This window comes from Pleurodeles waltl, unplaced genomic scaffold (genome assembly GCF_031143425.1).
Source record: "Pleurodeles waltl isolate 20211129_DDA unplaced genomic scaffold, aPleWal1.hap1.20221129 scaffold_39, whole genome shotgun sequence".
In the NCBI taxonomy this organism is placed as follows: domain Eukaryota; kingdom Metazoa; phylum Chordata; class Amphibia; order Caudata; family Salamandridae; genus Pleurodeles; species Pleurodeles waltl.
Window position 1 is genome coordinate 9,256,691 of NW_027150097.1, and position 20,085 is coordinate 9,276,775.

At 44.4% G+C, this 20,085-nt stretch overlaps 1 protein-coding gene and 3 non-coding genes across 4 annotated transcripts in view; 3 read left to right on the top strand and 1 right to left on the bottom strand.

Annotated features, from left to right (window-relative positions):
• Window positions 1–5,249: 5,249 nt before the first annotated feature.
• LOC138276470 (neurofilament medium polypeptide-like) overlaps window positions 5,250–20,085 on the top strand; it is a 120,050-nt gene continuing 105,214 nt past the window's right edge. Inside the window, exon 1 of the mRNA XM_069219196.1 lies at window positions 5,250–5,352. Within this exon, the coding sequence (XP_069075297.1) occupies window positions 5,250–5,352 (103 nt within the window). The remainder of the gene's footprint in view (window positions 5,353–20,085) is intronic.
• TRNAM-CAU (transfer RNA methionine (anticodon CAU)) lies at window positions 8,641–8,713 on the top strand. Its single transcript has one exon. It is a non-coding gene; the product is annotated as a tRNA-Met (tRNA).
• TRNAL-CAG (transfer RNA leucine (anticodon CAG)) lies at window positions 13,155–13,237 on the bottom strand. The gene has a single exon. It is a non-coding gene; the product is annotated as a tRNA-Leu (tRNA).
• Window positions 13,943–14,015, top strand: TRNAV-CAC (transfer RNA valine (anticodon CAC)). The gene has a single exon. It is a non-coding gene; the product is annotated as a tRNA-Val (tRNA).

The window sequence follows — 20,085 nt, forward strand, 5'->3', positions numbered from 1 at the left end:
GAGTGAGTGTAAGAAGGTGTGTGTGTGTGAGTGAGTATGTGTGTCTGCAGTGCTTTATTTGAGTCAGTGGTTGCAGGTAGGGCACAATGGCACTCATTTTTATGGCCTGGCACTTATTTTTCCTCAAAAAGGAAAAAAGCAGGACCTTCAAGAGTGGTTTGCAGTTAGTTTCCCTTCCATTGGATTTGGAGCCTGACTGGCTGGGGGAACAAATGTTTGCTTTCCCCAGGTATGACCTTACATCTCATATTTGCTTGTGAAGGGACAGGCCGTTTACAAGTTAACGAAGTCCCTGGGTCCACCTTACATGATCTTCCTGTAAGGTGAAGAAAGGCACCTCCCCAGATTAAGGCCATTATTTCTGCTCTGGGTGCATTTTTCACACGTTATATAGGTCAAGCACCATCAGCATATTGGTGAGTCTTGATGCGGCTATCTGTGGGTAGAGCACCAAGGAGTTCCGTGAAAAGGTTGGAGATGACAGGAGGCAGTATCGAACCCCGGGGGACTCCACAAGCAACCACAATCTATATCAGAGTGAAACACAAGCAAACCCCAAATTCACCCGTGCTTATCTCCCTGGTAGCTTGGCACAATAACAATCAGGGTTAACTTAATGGCAATGTGTATAGTATTTATGCAGCACTACAAAGAGTAATAAAGTGAAGACATAACAGAAGAAAAATCAAATTAAAATTTATTAAAACATTTAAGACCAAAATGACAAAAATCTGATCAACAGAACCAATAATATGCAATTTTTAAGATTTAAGTGAAAAAGTTCCAAAAAGCACAAAGTACTAACTGTGCTATCAGGTCATGCCAGACGAGGACAGAACCACAAGTTCAGGCTGACTGCAATGGAGCACAGGCCGGATATGGGGACCAAGTTAGACCTGTTGAACAGAACCTTAAATCATGGTTGTGGAACGATGTGAAGTACTGCGTTGAGGATGTGCCGTGCACCTGAGGTGATGCAAGGTCCGTGCAAGGAGATAAGCCATGCAGGAATGGTTCCCGGGGCTGCTGTGGGCATTGTGACGTCCTTGCATTAAGATGTGTCACACAGCAGGGAATCCCGTAAGCTATAGTGGACGATGCAAGGTCATTGCGCAGAGCCGCAACGAGCAGCAGCATTTCCGATGGTCTGCAAGGCTGAGATGCAAAGTCCTGCATCTGGAATGCATTGTACAGTGGTTCCAATGCAGACTTTGGCAAGGTGATGTAATGCACTGCGTTGGTTCTGCTGAGACCACAGATGGGCAGTGCACCTTCAGGTCCACCTTCCACAACTCAGGACTTGGGTGGCACCACTTAGGGGGAAGGAATTCGATTCAGCTGGGTCCAGGGACTGATGCAGGATGTTGGGGAGCCTTTGATGGCCTTGAGGCTCTGATCAGGAGGCCAGTCACCTAGCCCTTGGAGTCACTTTGGTGGTCCTCAGTCCAAGTTGCATGTCCAGTTGTCCAGCATGTAAGCTGTTCTTACTCAGACAGAAGGGCATCATGGCAACACAGCAGGGCAGCAGAGTGTCAGTCCTTCTTGCAGCAAAACAATACAGCAGTCCTTCTTCTGAGACTTCCACAGGACGAGATATGTACTGAAGAGTTGAGTCTGAGGCTCCAGTATGTATATATCTGGCGCTTGCTTTGAAGTGGAAGAAGTTTCTAGAGAAAATCCTTTGAAGTTCTTTAACCCCTAGGTTGCCTTGGACGAGCAGGTCTCGCCATGGGCCACGTCGCTCGTGTGCCGAGGATGAGACCAGCTCGTCCTGCACCTGGCCCACGAACACCCCGTCAGGGATGAAAGGGGACCCTCCCTGATCCCCTCCCAGTGACGTCTGATGACGTCAGCACGCGATCGCTTGCTGACCTCATCAGAGGTCACCTCACCTTCCAGCACGATGCAGAAGAGAAATGCTCAGCATTTCTCTTCTGCTCGGGGGAAGGGGCTGGCAGAGGCATGAAAGGAAAGGAAAGGCCTTTCCTTTCATCTCTCTGCAAGCATTTCTGCTGCCCGATCGCGATGCGACCGGGCAGCAGAAATGCCCACTAGACACCAGGGAATGTTTTATTTTAGGCCATTTCTGCTCCCCTTGGGGGCAGATCAGCGTATTTCTATTAGGCCGATCTGCCCCCGGGGGGGCAGAAACCACTTAGGCACCAGGGATTGGTGTGTGTGTATGTGTGTGTTTTCTTTAGGGGGGCAGCCCCTTGGGTAAGGGTCGCTCCCCATGGGGGCACATTACTGTTGGCCAAATGTGCCCCCCCCTTGAGGGCAGCTTGGCCTATTTTTGGAAGGCCCATCTGCCCCCAAGGGGGGATGCAGAACGCCCACCAGAGACCAGGGAAGATTGTTTTTCAAAGGAAGAGGGTATCTCTCACAGAAATGTGGGACAAATGTGATTTTTTAGCTACATTTGAGGTTTGCTGAGGATTTTGGGTAAGAAAACATTGGGGGACCCATGCAAGTCACGCCTCCCTGGATTCTCTCTGGTGTGTAGTTTTCAGAAATGTTTGGGTTTGGTAGGTTTCCCTATATGGCTGCTGAGCCCAGGACCAAAAACGCAGGTTCTTCCCCCGCCCCACAAAAACAGGTAGTTTAGTATTTGATAATTTTGATGTGTTCACATAGTGTTTTGGGGCATTTCCTTTTGCGGGCGCTAGGCCTACCCACACAAGTGAGGTACCATTTTTATCGGGAGACATGGGGGAACGCTAGGTGGGAGGAAATTCGTAGCTCCTCTCAGATTCCAGAACTTTCTGTCACCGAAATATGAGGAAAAGTGTGTTTTTGGCCAAATTTTCGAGGTTTGCAAAGGATTCAGGGTGACAGAACCTGGCGAGAGCCCCACAAGTCACCTTGCAAAAAACACGTCAGATTTCAGTGTAAAAATGTGATGTGTTCATGTTGCATTTCCTGTCACGAGCATCAAGCCTACGCACGCAAGTGAGGTACCATTTTTATCGGGAGACTTGGGGGAACACAGAATAGCAAAACAAGCGTTATTGCCCCTTGTCTTTCTCTACATTTTTTCCTTCCAAATGAAAGATAGTGTGTAAAAAAGACGCCTATTTGAGAAATGCCCTGTAATTCACATGCTAGTATGGACACCCCGGAATTCGGAGATGTGCAAATAACCACTGATTCTCAACACCTTATCTTGTGCCCACTTTGGAAATACAAAGGTTTTCTTGATGCCTATATTTCACTCTTTATGTTTCAGCAAATTAATTGCTGTATACCGGGTATAGAATGAAAACCTATTGCAAAGTGCAGCTCATTTATTGGCTCTGGGTCGCTAAGGTTCTTGATGAACCTACAAGCCCTATATATCCCCGCAACCAGAAGAGTCCAGCAGACGTAACAGTATATTGCTTTTTAAAATCTTACATCGCAGGAAAGTTACAGAGTAAAACGTTGAGAAAAATGGCTGTTTTTTTACCCCAATTTCAATATTTTTTATTTCAGCTATTATTTTTTGTAGGAAAACCTTGTAGGATCTACAAAAATTACCCCTTGCTGAATTCAGAATTGTGTCTACTGTCTAAATGTTCAACTTTCTGGGATACAGCAATGGTTTCACACCCATTTCAATCACTAACTGGAAGGAGGCTGAAAGCACAAAAAATAGTAAAAATGGGGTATGTCTCAGTAAAATGCCAAAATTGTGTTGAAAAATGGGGTTTTCTGATTCAAGTCTGCCTGTTCCTGAAAGCAGGGAAGCTGGTGATTTTAGCACCGCAAACCCTTTGTTGATGCCATTTTCAGGGAAAAACCGCAAGCCTTCTTCTGCAGCCCTTTTTCCCATTTTTGTTTTTTAACTAAATGTTTGCTGTATTTTGGCTAATTTCTTGGTCTCCTTCAGGGGAACCCACAAACTCTGGGTACCTCTAGAATCCCTAGAATGTTGTAAAAAAAGGACGCAAATTTGGGGTGGGTAGTTTATGTGGACAAAACGTTATGAGGGCCTAAGGGCAAACTGCTCCAAATTGCCAAAAACGGCCTAGCACCTGAGGAGGAAAAGGCCTGGCAGCAAAGGGGTTAAGCTTCCCTCCTTCAAGCTGGCTACTTGAACAATTCAGTTATGCCAAGTCCTTTGTGTAAAGGCAGGGCACAGCCTATTTAGTTGCAAGAGGGACTGTACCTAGCTCCGCTCCCCCAATCCTACTATTTGATGGCCCATCCAGGCACACCTAATCACTCTATTGTTTTGCTGTTGAGAGGGAATAAACAAAGTCGCACTGCCAACTACACCCAGTTGTGTGACCCAGGAAGCAGGCACCAAATAGCTAGGGCAGGAACATGCCAACTGTATAATAGTGGCAATTTCGAAATTGTAACTTAAAATCAACTTTACCATTAAAGAGGAATTTTAACTACAGTTTCTCAGATGCCAAACATGAGACTCCGATCTACTGCCAAAAAAAAATGATCACTTCTTAAATGTAATAAGGTAATCCAATGTTGTTGAGAGGTAGGGCTCACAAAAGTGAAAAGTATATTTAGGGGTTTTTCACTACCAGTTTATGTAAAAATTAAAAGTACATACCCAACGGTTTAAATACCCTGCACCTTGCCTTTTGGGCCATGTTGGAGCCATCCTAGGGATGACGTATGGGTATTAGAAAAGGAGGTGTGGCCTTGCAAGGGGTTTGTCCTGCCATGTAGAATGACAATATAAACTACTCGCGCAGGCTGTAATGGCAGATCTGAGATATGTTTAAAGGACTACGTATATGGATGGCACTATAAGTGCTGCAGGCCCACTAGTAGCATTAAATTTACAGGCAGGCCCTAGGTACATGTAGTACTTTACTAGGGGCTTACAAGTACATTAAATATGCCAATTGGGTGTAAGCCAATTCTACCATAGCTAAGGGTGAGAGCACAAGCACGTTAACACTGGTCAGCGGTGGTAAAGTGCACAGAGTTCTAAGGCCAACAAATTCAACAAAAATAGGGGGGATGGGAGAAGACCACCCTAAGGATAATAGGTCTAACACAAACCAACTGGTGTCCGTTGGAAAGGTACAACTAGAACCAGCAGAGGACCTTGTTGGTGAATCACATTTGAGACTGGAGTGTGCATATAGGAGTTGAATAGTAGACGGTGTTGAAGGCAGCTGGGAAGTCCAGCAGTATCAGGAGGCAGGGGGTCATCTTCATCTGTAGCCAAAGGGTGTCGCCTCCTATGTGTACGTTAGCAATCTCCTGCTGCATTAGCATCTGAAACCAGACTCTTAGTCATGCAGGAAATGGTCAGCATTGATGCCATCATGGAGGTGAACATAGACTGCTTTTCCAAAGATCTTGCTGATGAACGGCAGGTGACATTGATGCTGATAGATGGTGAGGTCATAGGGTCTAGTGTAGGTTTCTTTAGGAATAGGAAAATCTGGCCTTTGCCTTGAGTGAAGAAGGCACTGACAGTGTCAAGTTGGGGTAAAGGCAGATCCCCAGAGAGAGCTTTGATGAGGACGACAGTCAGACAGTATCTTCATAAGAAGTGGGTTTCAGGGAGTTGTGTATGTCCATGAGATAAGGAGAGGTAGGGCTTTGAAGGCTGAGCAGTAAAGGATCCGATGAGAAGAAGTGTAAGAGATGAAGAAGGCTTGGAATGAGGTGAAATCAAAACTACCAGGCTTGGAATTCAGCTCGCTGTCATTCAACAGCATCAGCCGCAGACTTCTCAGCAATGTTTTGGGCTCCTGCACTTATTGTTTTACAAATTAGGCAACGTTGGGGCTTCTGACAAAGGTAACTCACAACTGTGAGTAATTTGCATGTCTAAATTGCTCTTTTTTTGTGTAACTTTACTAAGGGCCTGATTGCGACATTTGCCGAGGGGATTACTTTGTCACAAATGTGACGGATCCCACCACCGTATAACAAATTCCATTATATCCTATGGACCTTGTAGTGCGGTGGACGGGATATCCGTCAAGTTTGTGATGGAGTAATCCACTCCGCCAAGGTTATAATCAGGCCCTAAGTTTCACTATTCACAAAATGCAATAAAGAAAATGGAAGATGCAACTTTTCTCTCAGGTTGTGGCCAACCAATCAGGGCTTCCCTTTTGGCTTGGGAGCTACGGATCCCCCATGGCATCCACAGATGATCTGCGTCCCTAGCTATACATAAATCTTTTTTCTTTAATAACTCCAAAGCTATTGATCAGATTTACACAAAATAACAAAAAGCACTGTTTCTGGACCAAGATCTAGCTTTCGGCCAAATTTTGTGTAAATACGTTCAGAGGTTCGGGCTGTAGTCCTGTCTAAAATCTCTATGGAAAATTCCAAGGGGAAAACACATTTTGATGCCCCCCCTTGTTGTCGGAACGCACTTGACGAATCACCTTAAAACTCTCAACACAGCAGGTGAATGGAGCGGCAAGCTAGTTTTCAAAATTTAGCGAAGATTCATCAAATGGCACTAAAGTCATAGACAAAACAAAAAATGCCATTCCTATGGAAATTAGGTTGTAACCATAACTACCTGCTGGCTGTTGCCAGTAGTAGATAGATAGATAGATAGATAGATAGATAGATAGATAGATAGATAGATAGATAGATAGATAGATAGATAGATAGATAGATAGATAGATAGATAGATAGATAGATAGATAGATAGATAGATAGAAGGTTAACATGGAGTTACATGCAGGTCTTCTAATAATAAAAAAAAACTACTGTTTAAAAAGAATGACAGCTGAAATTCACCGGTTATACGTAACTGACCTACGTATAACCTGTATCGCCACAGATTTCAGATGTCATCAGTGATATAATGTGTGATATCATAATCAGTGCTCCACAGTGTTGCAAGTCACACTTAAGTAAGTTACAGTGTGATTTAACCTTTGTTTTTTTTAGTGAATTTCTATGTAATTGTTAACGTAAAGTAAGATCTTGTTACACTAGGTCTGTCCCTGCCCCTCTGCAGCCAACAAAAAACACCCTTTGTATGGAGACTCCAACTCACGCCACCTACACAATGGTGGCCGCTGTGTTATCCGTTCTTCTGCTGCTCTGTGATTCACAGTTGGCGTCTTCCTCCCACCTGCACACAGCATGGGGCGACGGGTCACCCAGTCCAGGCACTGGTTCACTTGCACTGTGAGTGCCATGTTTTCTCTGATCGTGGATGCCAATCCCCATAAAAAGAGGTGCACCTCGGTGCTTGGGAAATGACAACACTTTGCCTTGCCAATGCTTTTTTGCTTCCGTTGTTTTTCTTTTTTTCTATTTTTGTAGTCTCCTGTGTGTATTTAACCTGTATCTCTAGGTTACAGTAATGTAGAGACAATTACGCATTTTCAGTATGTAAATATGAATCACATTCTACTTATGTTAAAATCCATTTTAATTAAACTATAAGGACCAGATTTGTACTTCCATGTTCTTTTGAATATTCAGGAACATTCGTCTATGAAAAAATCACCATGGAACCCGTTTGCCAAGGCCAGACCTATTGGCTTTGCCCATTCTAGTTTGAAAGCTCCGCTCTATTGGTTAGACCAAGAGATGATGAATAATTCTGGAATAATCAGAGCTCGAGACGGACGAGAGAGATAAAAGACAAAGATCTTAAACTTTGGAATCTGAGAAACATCTCAAAGTTTCCGGTGTGAGGGGTTTTGAAATGTATTAAACAGTAAAGAAAAAAGAAATAAACCAGAAATAAACGAACCCAGGACCTTCTGCGTGTAAAGCAGACGTGATAACCACTACACTATGGAACCACTCACTGTCCTGTTTATTGTTTCACTGATAGAATTAGGCTCAGTCATAGTGTGACAGACATATGTTCATATTCCAGATTGAGAAGAGAAAACCTGCCATGACGTGAAATGCCAGACTCGCTCCCAGGAGCTAGCACATGGAAGTGATTTTAGGGTGTGAGTCTGGATAAACTAGGACCGAATTGAAGACAGAGTCATCAGTGTGCGATGGAGCGAAGAGGAGCAAATAGAGCACATTAGTAAAACAGGCGCTGTTCGAAGCCTTAAAGCGCTGTACGGATCACAGAATTGTTTCATTGGTTACAAGCGGCCCATGAAGCAACATTCACTCTGGACATTGTCCTATGAAGTCACGTGTGATGTGTACGATCACATCAGAGATGAATGATTAACACTGCCTCCATTCAGCCCTCGTGACTCAGTCTCCCCACCTACTGGAGACAGAGAAAGCTAGTGCTTAGAAGACATCACATCTCTTTAGGCGTCACTCACTGCTGCTCCTGGTGGACGCAGAGACAGCTGCAGCGCCTTGAAGATCTCACACCTCGTGGGGAGTGACTCACAGCTCCCCCTGCTGGAGGCAGCGATACCTGCAGCGCCTTGAAGATCTCCCACCTCGTGGGAAGAGGCGTCTCCTCTCCCTTCATTTATGGTAATCGGGCGAGGGCGCATCTCCCAGGGACATCGCTGTATTATCTCTCATTATAATTCAATATGTTTGAAATACTTTCAGGATGAATCATTTATTTGAAAGTGTGGACATCGTGAACAGACACTTACAGAGAACAATGTGCAACTGCATCTGAGGCCAAGTAGAAAGGATACCGTAAGGCTGCCTGGGCGCTCAACCCATCATAGCACAGATGGGCTGTTGCTGCCTCACTGTCTCGGAGCCTTCTTAGCGCAGTAGGCAGCGCGTCAGTCTCATAATCTGAAGGTCGTGAGTTCGAGCCTCACAGAGGGCACAGCTTTTCTTTTGGCTTCTTTTTTATTTTACAATAGAACTTGGATAACGTATTTCACTTAAAATATGCTTCCCGATAAAGCTGCTCTCAAAACTGCAAGCGTCCATCACTTTTATACATTACATTCATTAGCGTAACCCTCACTGGGCTTTGCCATTGCTTCAAAGACTGATAGCAACCCCCGGTCAATTATCCACACTATACTCATATTAATGTACTTTCAACTGCACAAAGACATTGCACGTCACAGAGGAGGGCCGTAACCACCTAGAGACACATAGACATGGACTGAGTTCCATTACAGAGCACGAACATCTGAGCTCAGTTGTCATATCCTGATAAATGCACAAATAAAGGTACTTTATCTCGTATAATACGTGAGTGCATAAGTGGGTAGTCAGATGCGAGCCGTAAACCCCGCCCACTCTGACGCAAGCATGCTTCTGTATCACTACTAGTTGGCAAGACTCCCTCCTTCAGAGCTTGACGTCATGAGGAGGGCTGAGGGTGACTCCCAATCAGAGAGCCAAGAGTAGATGGCTCTGTGACGTCACTACTCACTTCCTATATATTGTTCTGAGCATTTAGTGATGTTATTTCCTATTAACACGTGCTCTGGCGCAAGAACGACAGATAATAAGAAACTTAAGAACTGTAGTTTATAGACAATAACAGTGTCCCACGAGCTATAAGCCCATTGTGATAATTTAATGTATATACCTCCGCCATGCCAGTGAAAATAGATATGCAACGATAGAAGATGTTATTTAACATAAAGTGTGCATTACAGAGAGTCATTACTAAAGTGCAGAGATCATACTGCACTTAATTATCGTAAGGAACCCAAATAAAATAAACAATACGTGTTTCCTGGGTGCCAGGTTTGATGGTGTTTTAGGGTATTGTGGCATTCATAGACTTCTTCCTTCCCCTGATAGCGCCTCGAAGAGCTACAGTTTCCGTCGGGATCCTGGGGACACTGTGGAGACATGGCTGGGCGGATTCTGGTTCTGGAAGCCCTATTGTGGGTGCACCGGGTGAGGTGAAGGGGGGTTCAGGATCTGCTCTGGATATTGTGCAGTGAACAGGTAACTGCACATGAACACGGCGTGCTGGAGACACATGTCAGAATGGCCCATCCGCAGTCACCTCCCATTTCTAATTATGATTTTTCAGTCATAGTCATTAAACGTTATTCGGCCAAACTTGGCCACAAAAGTACACAAAATGATTATCACTCTGTAAAAAAAAAGTCACACATCCCATCCATTAAAACCCCGTAAGACACCTGTTCATTTGTCTGTTACTAAATATTTCTTTTCAAATACAATAACATTTGAATTTAACGAGTGGCCGTAGGCATGTCCAGCATACCCAGCAGTCTAGATTCCTCTCTATAGGAGTCATACCTCTGTTTTACTCTCTCTTCTCTTGAGTCAGAGTTAATCTGTTCTGGATTATCAAAATAATCACCACACCCCAGATTATAAAAAGTGGCCTTTATATAGGATAGCCATGAAATTGACCCGGCATTATTCTGAGTCAGACAGTCCAGCAGAACCTACCTAGAAAAATGTGCTTGTGGGACGCGCCGCATCTTTAGCCACAAACTGGGCCAGCTTTAGCGCTGGTGCCGCCCTGTGCGACAGTCCTTTTTGGCACCCCCCACCCCATGGCCATCTCCTCGGATTCCCTCACTACCACCTGGAAAAACTACCGCTCATCTCTCCACAGTCCCTCTCTCACATACAGTTCATTTGTTTTAAAGCGCTGGATAGCTGCTTATCTATCCGCATAAAATATAGTTATTTTTTTTGCATCAGGCGCATTAACCCTCTGCGCTACTCTATGGCGGCTCAAAGCTGCCACTGGACAAAACACCAATCTCTCTCTCTCTAGCAAGAACATTAGTCACAAGAGTTATCTTGACATTGTAATTTCTTCCTGAAGGCTGGACACACAAGGAACTTTTCAGCAGGTGCTTTTAAATCACAAGTTTTGTAAGTTTATTGTTAAACACAGCACCCCCCCCCCCCCATCCAGGTCACCACCCTGGCCACAAATATAAAGTTGTTAATTCAATACGATCGCCTACATAGGCCACGCCCAATTCTGTATGTGAAATGACGCCTGCAGTTGTTGGAGGTGTGGCAGTAAGTCTACACAGAAATGTGTTTTCCACAGCTTGAGGCTTCCCTGCAGGAGCAGAACCCCAAACTCCTGCCCGTGAGTGCCTAATGCTGTGCACTTACTACTATAAACCTGGAGGCTCCTGGACGGGTTTATACCCCAGTTTAGAGGAAAACTTAGAGATTCCTCCACCGACGCCCCCATTTGTTGTCCTCTGACAGTTGTTAACCTCTCCCATCTCCTGTTTTTGTGGAATAAAAACCAAAATAATTAAAAGTGGAGGTTTTTTCACTCAACTTACCTCCTAGATCAAAGGATCTCTATTTAAGATTGCTTGGGCCACAAAACATTACAAATTACTTCTGCTATTTAACTTTCAGCTTGAGGCCCAACATAAACTCACTGAAGCCTTCAAGGAGTTCCTGGAGGCCATTAGCTTCCTCTGGAATGAGATCTCGCCAGTCTAAGTTTTAAGATATCGCGTGGCGTGGCATTAGTGGATACTTTTAGCCCCCGCTGTGCGCATGTACATTCTTTGGAGAACCAGGCATGACCCTGACAGATTTTAGGGGGATTATTTGGGGTCAACCCACATACAATATTATTACATAGAACTTTAAAATTAGATAAAATGTTTGCAAGGTTAGGTGACACCGAAAGACAACCCAAAAGATCCCTGTAGTTATTTATAAAGAGGTTTTCTGAAAATTCTTTCAGTTTAATAGCGTCCCACCCAAGAGGCACCCCGTTTTTTGCTAGCATAATAGCTGAGGTGTTACTTTTGGGAATGGTCTATATATATTAAGATAGTTGATTCTTGAACCAACGGGATTGTGGTCACTAAATGGAAGGGAGTGAATATTGTAATCAACTGAGCACTGGGCCAAATCACTTGAGATTAAAACAAAATCAGTTTATAGAACCCTGTCCCCGAGCAGTAAATGTGGGTACATTTTAATTCTGTCTATCCTTATTGCCCAAGGGAAAGATTAGGTTTAGTGACAATACCAATCCATTCAGAGCTTCACCATATGGGGTATGTATAAAGATTCCAATAGCGATTCATTGGGGACCCTGGGTTACAGTAATGATTATGTGGGGGTCCACAGGAGTCAAAAGGTTGAGAACCACTTCTGTAGGATGTCAGTTTTTTTTCTGAGCACACACCACATTTTTTTTGTAATTCTGAAGTGTGATGGAAACAAAGATTTTAATAGGAGCAAATCAAGACAATTGATGCTGTGCAAATGATAAATATGTTGAAAAGTGATTTCTACACATTTTTGTTTGCATGCTATATATTTTTTTATCAGTAAAACTGCATGTCAGTGGGAAGTTTGTGGCCATTTCAATTGAAAATGTGCTTTCTGTAAATGACGGTGCTCTACCACACCAGGCTTTAAAAATATATTTGCAATAGCGCACTCCAAAGTGCACCACCCGCTACAGGTCATATCCTTATCTTGCTGAATGGGCGTGGCTCATTTGCTGCTGAATGGGCGTGGCTCATTTGCTGCTGAATGGGTGTGGCTCATTCATTGCTGAATGGGTGTGGCTTATTCATTGCTGAATGGGTGTGGCTCATTCGCTGATGAATGGGCATGGCTTATTTGCTGCTGAATGGGTGTGGCTCATTCGCTGCTGAATGGGCGTGTCTTATTTGCTGCCGAATGGGTGTGGTTCATTTGCTGCTGAATAGGTGTGGCTGATTTGCTGCTGAATGGATGTGGCTCATATGCTACACTTGTTCTTTCTGTGACACTTGTATTTTTCCAAATCCCCATGAGTTCAGAAGACATAACATAATGAACATCTGGGAGCACCATTTGTGGCAACGCCCTGCAGTGAGGATTATTTATATTGGGCTGTGTGCTGAGGCTGCCCCGTGGTCTCCTGCGACATTCGAGTGCAACCTGCGTAGGGGTGCCTCTTCCAATCAGAGCAGGTCCCTAGTAAGGGTGTCGTTATTCAAGCATGGAGGTTGAACCCCCATTCCCGGAGTATGGAAGCAATAAACATACAGCTGTAATTGAAACACCCTGGTGCCACTGAACCTGCTGCACCATTGATAGCCACGCTCTTGAGAAAGAGAGTCAAGGTCTTTATCTAAGGCCCCTTTGCTCGATTTGTTGGCCATTCTGTGATTTACTGTCTCAAAAGCCACCTGCATGCATGAAGTTGAAGAAAGGGAAAATAGACCGTAGCGCTAATTTACTAAAACATTATGTTTATATACTGTTGAACTCGTTTGTAATTCAGTGGAAGGTAGTAAAAACAAGTGCAAAAGAAAGTATCAAAATTAAAGAAAATATGTCAGAAGTGGGATTCGAACCCACGCCTCCAGAGGAGACTGCGACCTGAACGCAGCGCCTTAGACCGCTCGGCCATCCTGACAGTGTTGCAAGTAGCACTAGTGGCTGAATTGAAAGTTTATACGAGGACGACACATCCTAGTGCCCAGTTTCCTTTCTTGACGTTTGTCCCTGCAGTCAGACGGCTTCCTGCCCAGAGAGGGGGCGAGAGTCACAAGTGTTTCTACTGATGACTCACGAGCCTCAATACAAAAGGTTTCCCGCCTCCTGTCCTTATTGGGCACAGAACATAATCGTCTCTCCCCGACATTCTGGATATTGTGCGTAAAAGTCGTTTGCCATTGATTCTTAAGGGAAAATATTGTCTTTTTGCAGCGTTACTGGAAAGGGGAGTCACTGCGGCAGGAAATGACAAAAGTCACAGAACGAGTCACCAGGGAAAGATGTTGTGTTTTTATTCTGCAGCTCAGGATCCCCCCTCGGGGGGGCAGGTTTACGAGCTGTGGGGGGTGCAGCTCCCCCCGCCCCCGCGACAAAACTCCTCTGTCTCCACATTCGTGGTTCCCTGTTCTTCAAGTCAGACTGCCTGAAACATATAAAAAGGTGCAAAATGGAGTTTAGAAAATGGACGTTTTTCTTCTTAATAAAATGTTATGAAAATAACTCTAAAACGTTCATAATATCGGAAATCCTCAAAGTCAGGGTGACAGTCAAAATATGCAGAATACTCTACACCGAGTGGGAAACAAAAGTCCTGAGAGTTCACCTCAACAGGACAATCATGTGGGTTTCCGTAGTGTAGTGGTTATCACGTTCGCCTCACACGCGAAAGGTCCCCGGTTCGAAACCGGGCGGAAACACTTTTACAACTTGACAGAATTCAAAGCTGAAGAACATAACATAGCTATAAAAGAAAATATTTCTCACAGGCAACTTCATTTTATTGTCGGAAGTGAAATGCTATTAAAGACAAAGACAACCAATGAACCCGCGGGTCATAAAAAAGGTCTAAACATTCTGTCCTAGCCAGCTGGATTTTAATTGTATTCAGTATTCGGTGGTACATGGTTTATACACAGCTTAAGTCTCCAACCTGACTGACATACGGAACAAATGATGGACTGACCTGGCATCATAACTATAGGTAGGCGTAATTTGTGTAATTTTGAGTAGCAAAAATTCGCAAAATTACTGGGAAAATACTCAAAATTATGTATAATTTCTTGACCATCCATACTAGAGGAACTCCTGCTCGCGCTATAAACACTTGTGTTCAGATGTATAGTTTTTCACTAAAAATTTACCCAAATAGTCTACTCGGGAAAATAATGTACCTGAAATGCCGTTCTTGTTAAAAAATTACCAAAACGGCACAACTTGCATTAAAAGTTGTGCGCGAAATTACACAATGTGAATTAATGGCGTAATCTTGGTATTTTTGTGCAATGTTGTTATGCAAAACTTCCAAAATTACGCCAATTACTCCATCGTAATTAACATCTTGCCCAGACCTGCATGTCCTGTCATCAACTCGTGCAAAGTGCCCACAACAATTTGACGCTAGCACTAAACTTCTGCATGTGCAAAGCACTGTGGCGTGGCAAGGGTACCACGGGCCCGATGAAAGGAAGAAAATGGGCCCTTGTTTGCATTGTTAGCTAGTAAAAGACAACAATAGTTGGGGTGAAGAGGGGCTCAGACACATGGGTTCTAGTAGTGATGCAACATTGGCAGCTATGCCCATGGCAAAGACCTCTCATAGTAATGCTGAGAATAGTGAGACAGCACGCCTAACGTCGGTATTTCTAGGACATTAGTAATTCCGGTCTGTGGCACTTTTCTACATGCAGAGTAAGAAACGCAAGCTTGGGCTGGCCATAGAGGGCACAGGAAGACTCCTGGTAAGGGAATAACCAATGGGCTGCTTTTCAGGGTGACTGAACCCAGGCATTATCAGCTATTATTGCACGTCATTTGGAGCCTTCAGGGATCACAGCTATGACCCTTCACATTCCTCTGGCAACACCTGTCACTATCTTTGCTATTCGTGGCCTCAGAGGTGACAAAATCAATGCCAAGAACGCAGAGGTAGCTCACCTACACGGGTGTCAGGGCGCCAGCCTCCTTGTTTTCTACAAATTATTTACTGCCCACATAGTGAATGATAAACTTTTTATTCACTATATTTGAAACAGAAAATGGAGTACCCAGAGCTTGAATAGGATCTTGGCTGGTAGCTGATATAACTGAAAAACTTTTTTTAAATGTATGATGTGTGCATGTTTATGAGTGAGTGTGTAAGAAGGTGTGCGTATGAGTGAGTATGTGTGTCTGCAGTGCTTTATTTGAGTCAGTGGTTGCAGGTAGGGCACAACGGCACTCATTTTTATGGCCTGGCACTTATTTTTCCTCAAAAAGGAAAAAAGCAGGAACCTTCAAGAGTGGTTTGCAGTTAGATTCCCTTCCATTGGATTTGGAGCCTGACTGGCTGGGGGAACAAATGTTTGCTTTCCTCAGGTATCACCTTACATCTTATATTTGCTCGTGAAGGGACAGGATCTTTATAAGTTAACGAAGTCCCTGGGTCTACCTTACCTGATCTTCCTGTAAGGGGAAGAAAGGCGCCTCCCCAGATTCAGGCCATTATTTCTGCTCTGGGTGCATTTTTCACACCTCATATAGGTCAAGCACCATCAGCATATTGGTGAGAGTTGATGCGGCTATCTGTGGGTAGAGCACCAAGGAGCTCCATGAAAAGGTAGGAGATGATTGGAGGCAGTATCGAACCCCGGGGGACTCCACAAGCAACCACAATCTATATCAGAGTGAAACACAAGCAAACCCCAAATTCACCCGTGCTTATCTCCCTGGTAGCTTGGCACAATAACAATCAGGGTTAACTTAATGGCAATGTGTATAGTATTTGTGCAGCACTACATAGAGTAATGAAGGGAAGACATAACAGAAGAAAAATCAAATTAAAATTTATTAAAAAATTTAAGACCAAAATGACAAAAATCTGATCAACAGAACCAATAATATGCAGTTTTTAAGATTTAAGTGAAAAAGTGCCAAAAAGCACAAAGTACTAACTGTGCTATCAGGTGATGCCAGACGAGGACAGAACCACAAGTTCAGGCGGACTGCAATGGAGCACAGGCGGATATGGGGACCAAGTTAGACCTGTTGAACAGAGTACCTTAAATCATGGTTGCGGAACGATGTGAAGTACTGCGTTGAGGATGTGCTGTGCACCTGAGGTGATGCAAGGTCTGTGCAAGGAGATAAGCCATGCAGGAATGGTTCCCGGGGCTGCTGTGGGCAATGTGACGTCCTTGCATTAAGATGTGTCACACAGCAATAGATCCCGTAAGCTACAGTGGACGATGCAAGGTCATTGCGCGGAGCTGCAACGTGCAGCAGCAGTTCCGATGGTCTGCAAGGCTGAGATGCAAAGTCCTGCATCTGGAATGCATTGTACAGTGGTTCCAATGCAGACTTTGGCAAGGTGATGTAATGCACTGCGTTGGTTCTGCTGAGACCACAGATGGGCAGTGCACCTTCAGGTCCACCTTCCACAACTCAGGACTGGGGTGGCACCACTTAGGGGGCAGGAATTCGATTCAGCTGGGTCCAGGGACTGATGCAGCATGTTGGGAAGCCTTTGATGGCCTTGAGGCTCTAATCACAAGGCCAGTCAACTAGCCCTTGGAGTCCCTTTGGTGGTCCTCAGTCCAAGTTGCATGTCCAGTACTTCTTACTCAGACAGAAGGGCATCATGGCAACACAGCAGGGCAGCAGAGTGTCAGTCCTTCTTGCAGCAAAACAATACAGTAGTCCGTCTTCTGAGACTTCCACAGGACGAGATATGTACTGAAGAGTTGAGTCTGAGGGTCCAGTATGTATATATCTGGCGCTCGCTTTGAAGTGGAAGAAGTTTCTAGAGAAAATCCTTTGAAGTTCTTTAATCCCTAGGGTGCCTTGGACGAGCTGGTCTCGCCATGGGCCACGGCGCTCTTGTGCTGAGGAGGAGACCAGCTCATCCTGCACCTGGCCCACGAACACCCCCCCGTCAGGGATGAAAGGGGAATTGCTTCCGCTTCCACCCGACCCTCCTTGATAACCTCCCAGTGACGCCTGATGACGTCAGCACGCGATTGCGTGCTGACCTAATCAGAGGTCAGCTCCCCTTCCAGCGCGATGCAAAAGAGAAATGCTCAGCATTTCACTTCTGCTCGGGGGAAGGTGCTGGCAGAGGCATGAAAGGAAAGGACTTTCCTTTCATTTCTCTGCAAGCATTTCTGCTGCCCGATCGCGATGCGACCGGGCAGCAGAAATGCCCACTAGACACCAGGGAATGTTTTATTTTAGGCCATTTCTGCTCCCCTTGGGGGCAGATCAGCGTATTTCTATTAGGCCGATCTGCCCCCGGGGGGGCAGAAACCACTTAGGCACCAGGGATTGGTGTGTGTATATGTGTGTGTTTTCTTTAGGGGGGCAGCCCCTTGGGTAAAGGTCGCTCCCCATGGGGGCACATTACTGTTGGCCATATCTGCCCCCCCCTTGAGGGCAGCTTGGCCTATTTTTGGAAGGCTTATCTGCCCCCAAGGGGGGGTGCAGAAAGCCCACCAGAGACCAGGGAAGATTTTTTTTTTCAAAAGAAGAGGGTATCTCTCACAGAAATGTGGGACAAATGTGATTTTTTAGCTACATTTGAGGTTTGCTGAGGATTTTGGGTAAAAAAACATTAGGGGATCCATGCAAGTCACACCTCCTTGGATTCCCTCTGGTGTTTAGTTTTCAGAAATGTTTGGGTTTGGTAGGTTTCCATATATGGCTGCTGAGCCCAGGACCAAAAACGCAGGTTCTTCCCCCGCCCCGAAAAAACAGGTAGTTTAGTATTTGATTATTTTGATGTGTTCACATAGTGTTTTGGGGCATTTCCTTTTGCGGGCTCTAGGCGTACCCACACAAGTGAGGTACCATTTTTATCGGTAGACTTGGGGGAACGCTGGGTGGGAGGAAATTCGTAGCTCCTCTCAGATTCCAGAACTTTCTGTCACCGAAATGAGAGGAAAAAGTGTGTTTTTGCCCAAATATTGAGGTTTGCAAAGAATTCAGGGTGACAGAACCTGGTGAGAGCCCCACAAGTCACCTTGCAAAAAACACGTCAGATTTCAGTGTAAAAATGTGATGTGTTCATGTTGCATTTCTTGTCGTGAGCATTAATCTTACACACGCAAGTGAGGTACCATTTTTATCGGGAGACTTGGGGGAACACAGAATAGCAAAACAAGTGTTATTGCCCCTTGTCTTTCTCTACATTTTTTACTTCCAAATGTAAGTCAGTGTGTAAAAAAGACGCCTATTTGAGAAATGCCCTGTAATTCACATGCTAGTATGGACACCCCGGAATTCGGAGATGTGCAAATAACCACTGCTTCTCAACACCTTATCTTGTGCCCACTTTTGAAATACAAAGGTTTTCTTGATGCCTATATTTCACTCTTTATGTTTCAGCAAATGAATTGCTGTATACCCGGTATAGAATGAAAACCTATTGCAAAGTGCAGCTCATTTATTGGCTCTGGGTACCTAGGGTTCTTGATGAACCTACAAGCCCTATATATCCCCGCAACCAGAAGAGTCCAGCAGACGTAACAGAATATTGTTTTCAAAAATCTGACATCGCAGGAAAGTTACAGAGTAAAACGTTGAGAAAAATTGCTGTTTTTTTATCCCAATTTCAATATTTTTTTATTTCAGCTATTATTTTCTGTAGGAAAACCTTGTAGGATCTACACAAATTACCCCTTGCTGAATTCAGAATTTTGTCTACTGTCTAAATGTTCAACTTTCTGGGATCCAGCAATGGTTTCACACCCATTTCTGTCACTAAATGGAAGGAGGCTGAAAGCACAAAAAATAATAAAAATGGGGTATGTCCCAGTAAAATGCCAAAATTGTGTTGAAACATTGGGTTTTCTGATTCAAGTCTGCCTGTTCCTGAAAGCTGGGAAGCTGGTGATTTTACCACCGCAAGCCCTTTGTTGATGCCATTTTGAGGGAAAAACCGCAAGCCTTCTTCTGCAGCCCTTTTTCTCATTGTTGTTTTTTAAGGACATTTTTGCTGTATTTTGGCTAATTTCTTGGTCTCCTTCAGGGGAACCCACAAGCTCTGGGTACCTCTAGAATCCCTAGAATGTTGTAAAAAAAGGACGCAAATTTGGGGTTGGTAGCTTATGTGGACAAAAAGTTATGAGGGCCTAAGGGCGAACTGCTCCAAATTGCCAAAAAAGGCCTAGCACCTGAGGGGGAAAAGGCCTGGCACCAAAGGGGTTAAGCTTCCCTCCTTCAAGCTGGCTACTTGAACAATTCAGTTATTCCAAGTCCTTTGTGTAAAGGCAGAGCACAGCCTATTTAGTTGCAAGAGGGACTGTACTTAGCTCCGCTCCCCAATCCTGCTATTTGATGGCTGTAGGAGGCTGGCCTGGTTTGTAGTGAGTACCAAGGGGTACTTACACTCTGCACCAGGTCCAGGTATCCCTTATTAGTGTAGAAGAGGTGTCTAGTAGCTTTGGCTGATAGAAAAGGGTAGCTTAGCAGAGCAGCTTAGGCTGAACTAGGACACGTGTAAAGCTCCTACTATACCACTAGTGTCATATGCACAATATCATAAGAAAACACAATACACAGATATACTAAAAATAAAGGTACTTTATTTTTATGACAATATGCCAAAAGTATCTCAGTGAGTACCCTCAGTATGAGGATAGCAAATATACACAAGATATATGTACACAATACCAAAATTATGCAGTAATAGCAATAGAAAGCAATGCAAGCAATGTACAGTCACAATAGATTGCAATGAGAGCACATAGGTATAGGGGCAACACAACCCATATACTCTAGAAGTGGAATGCGAAC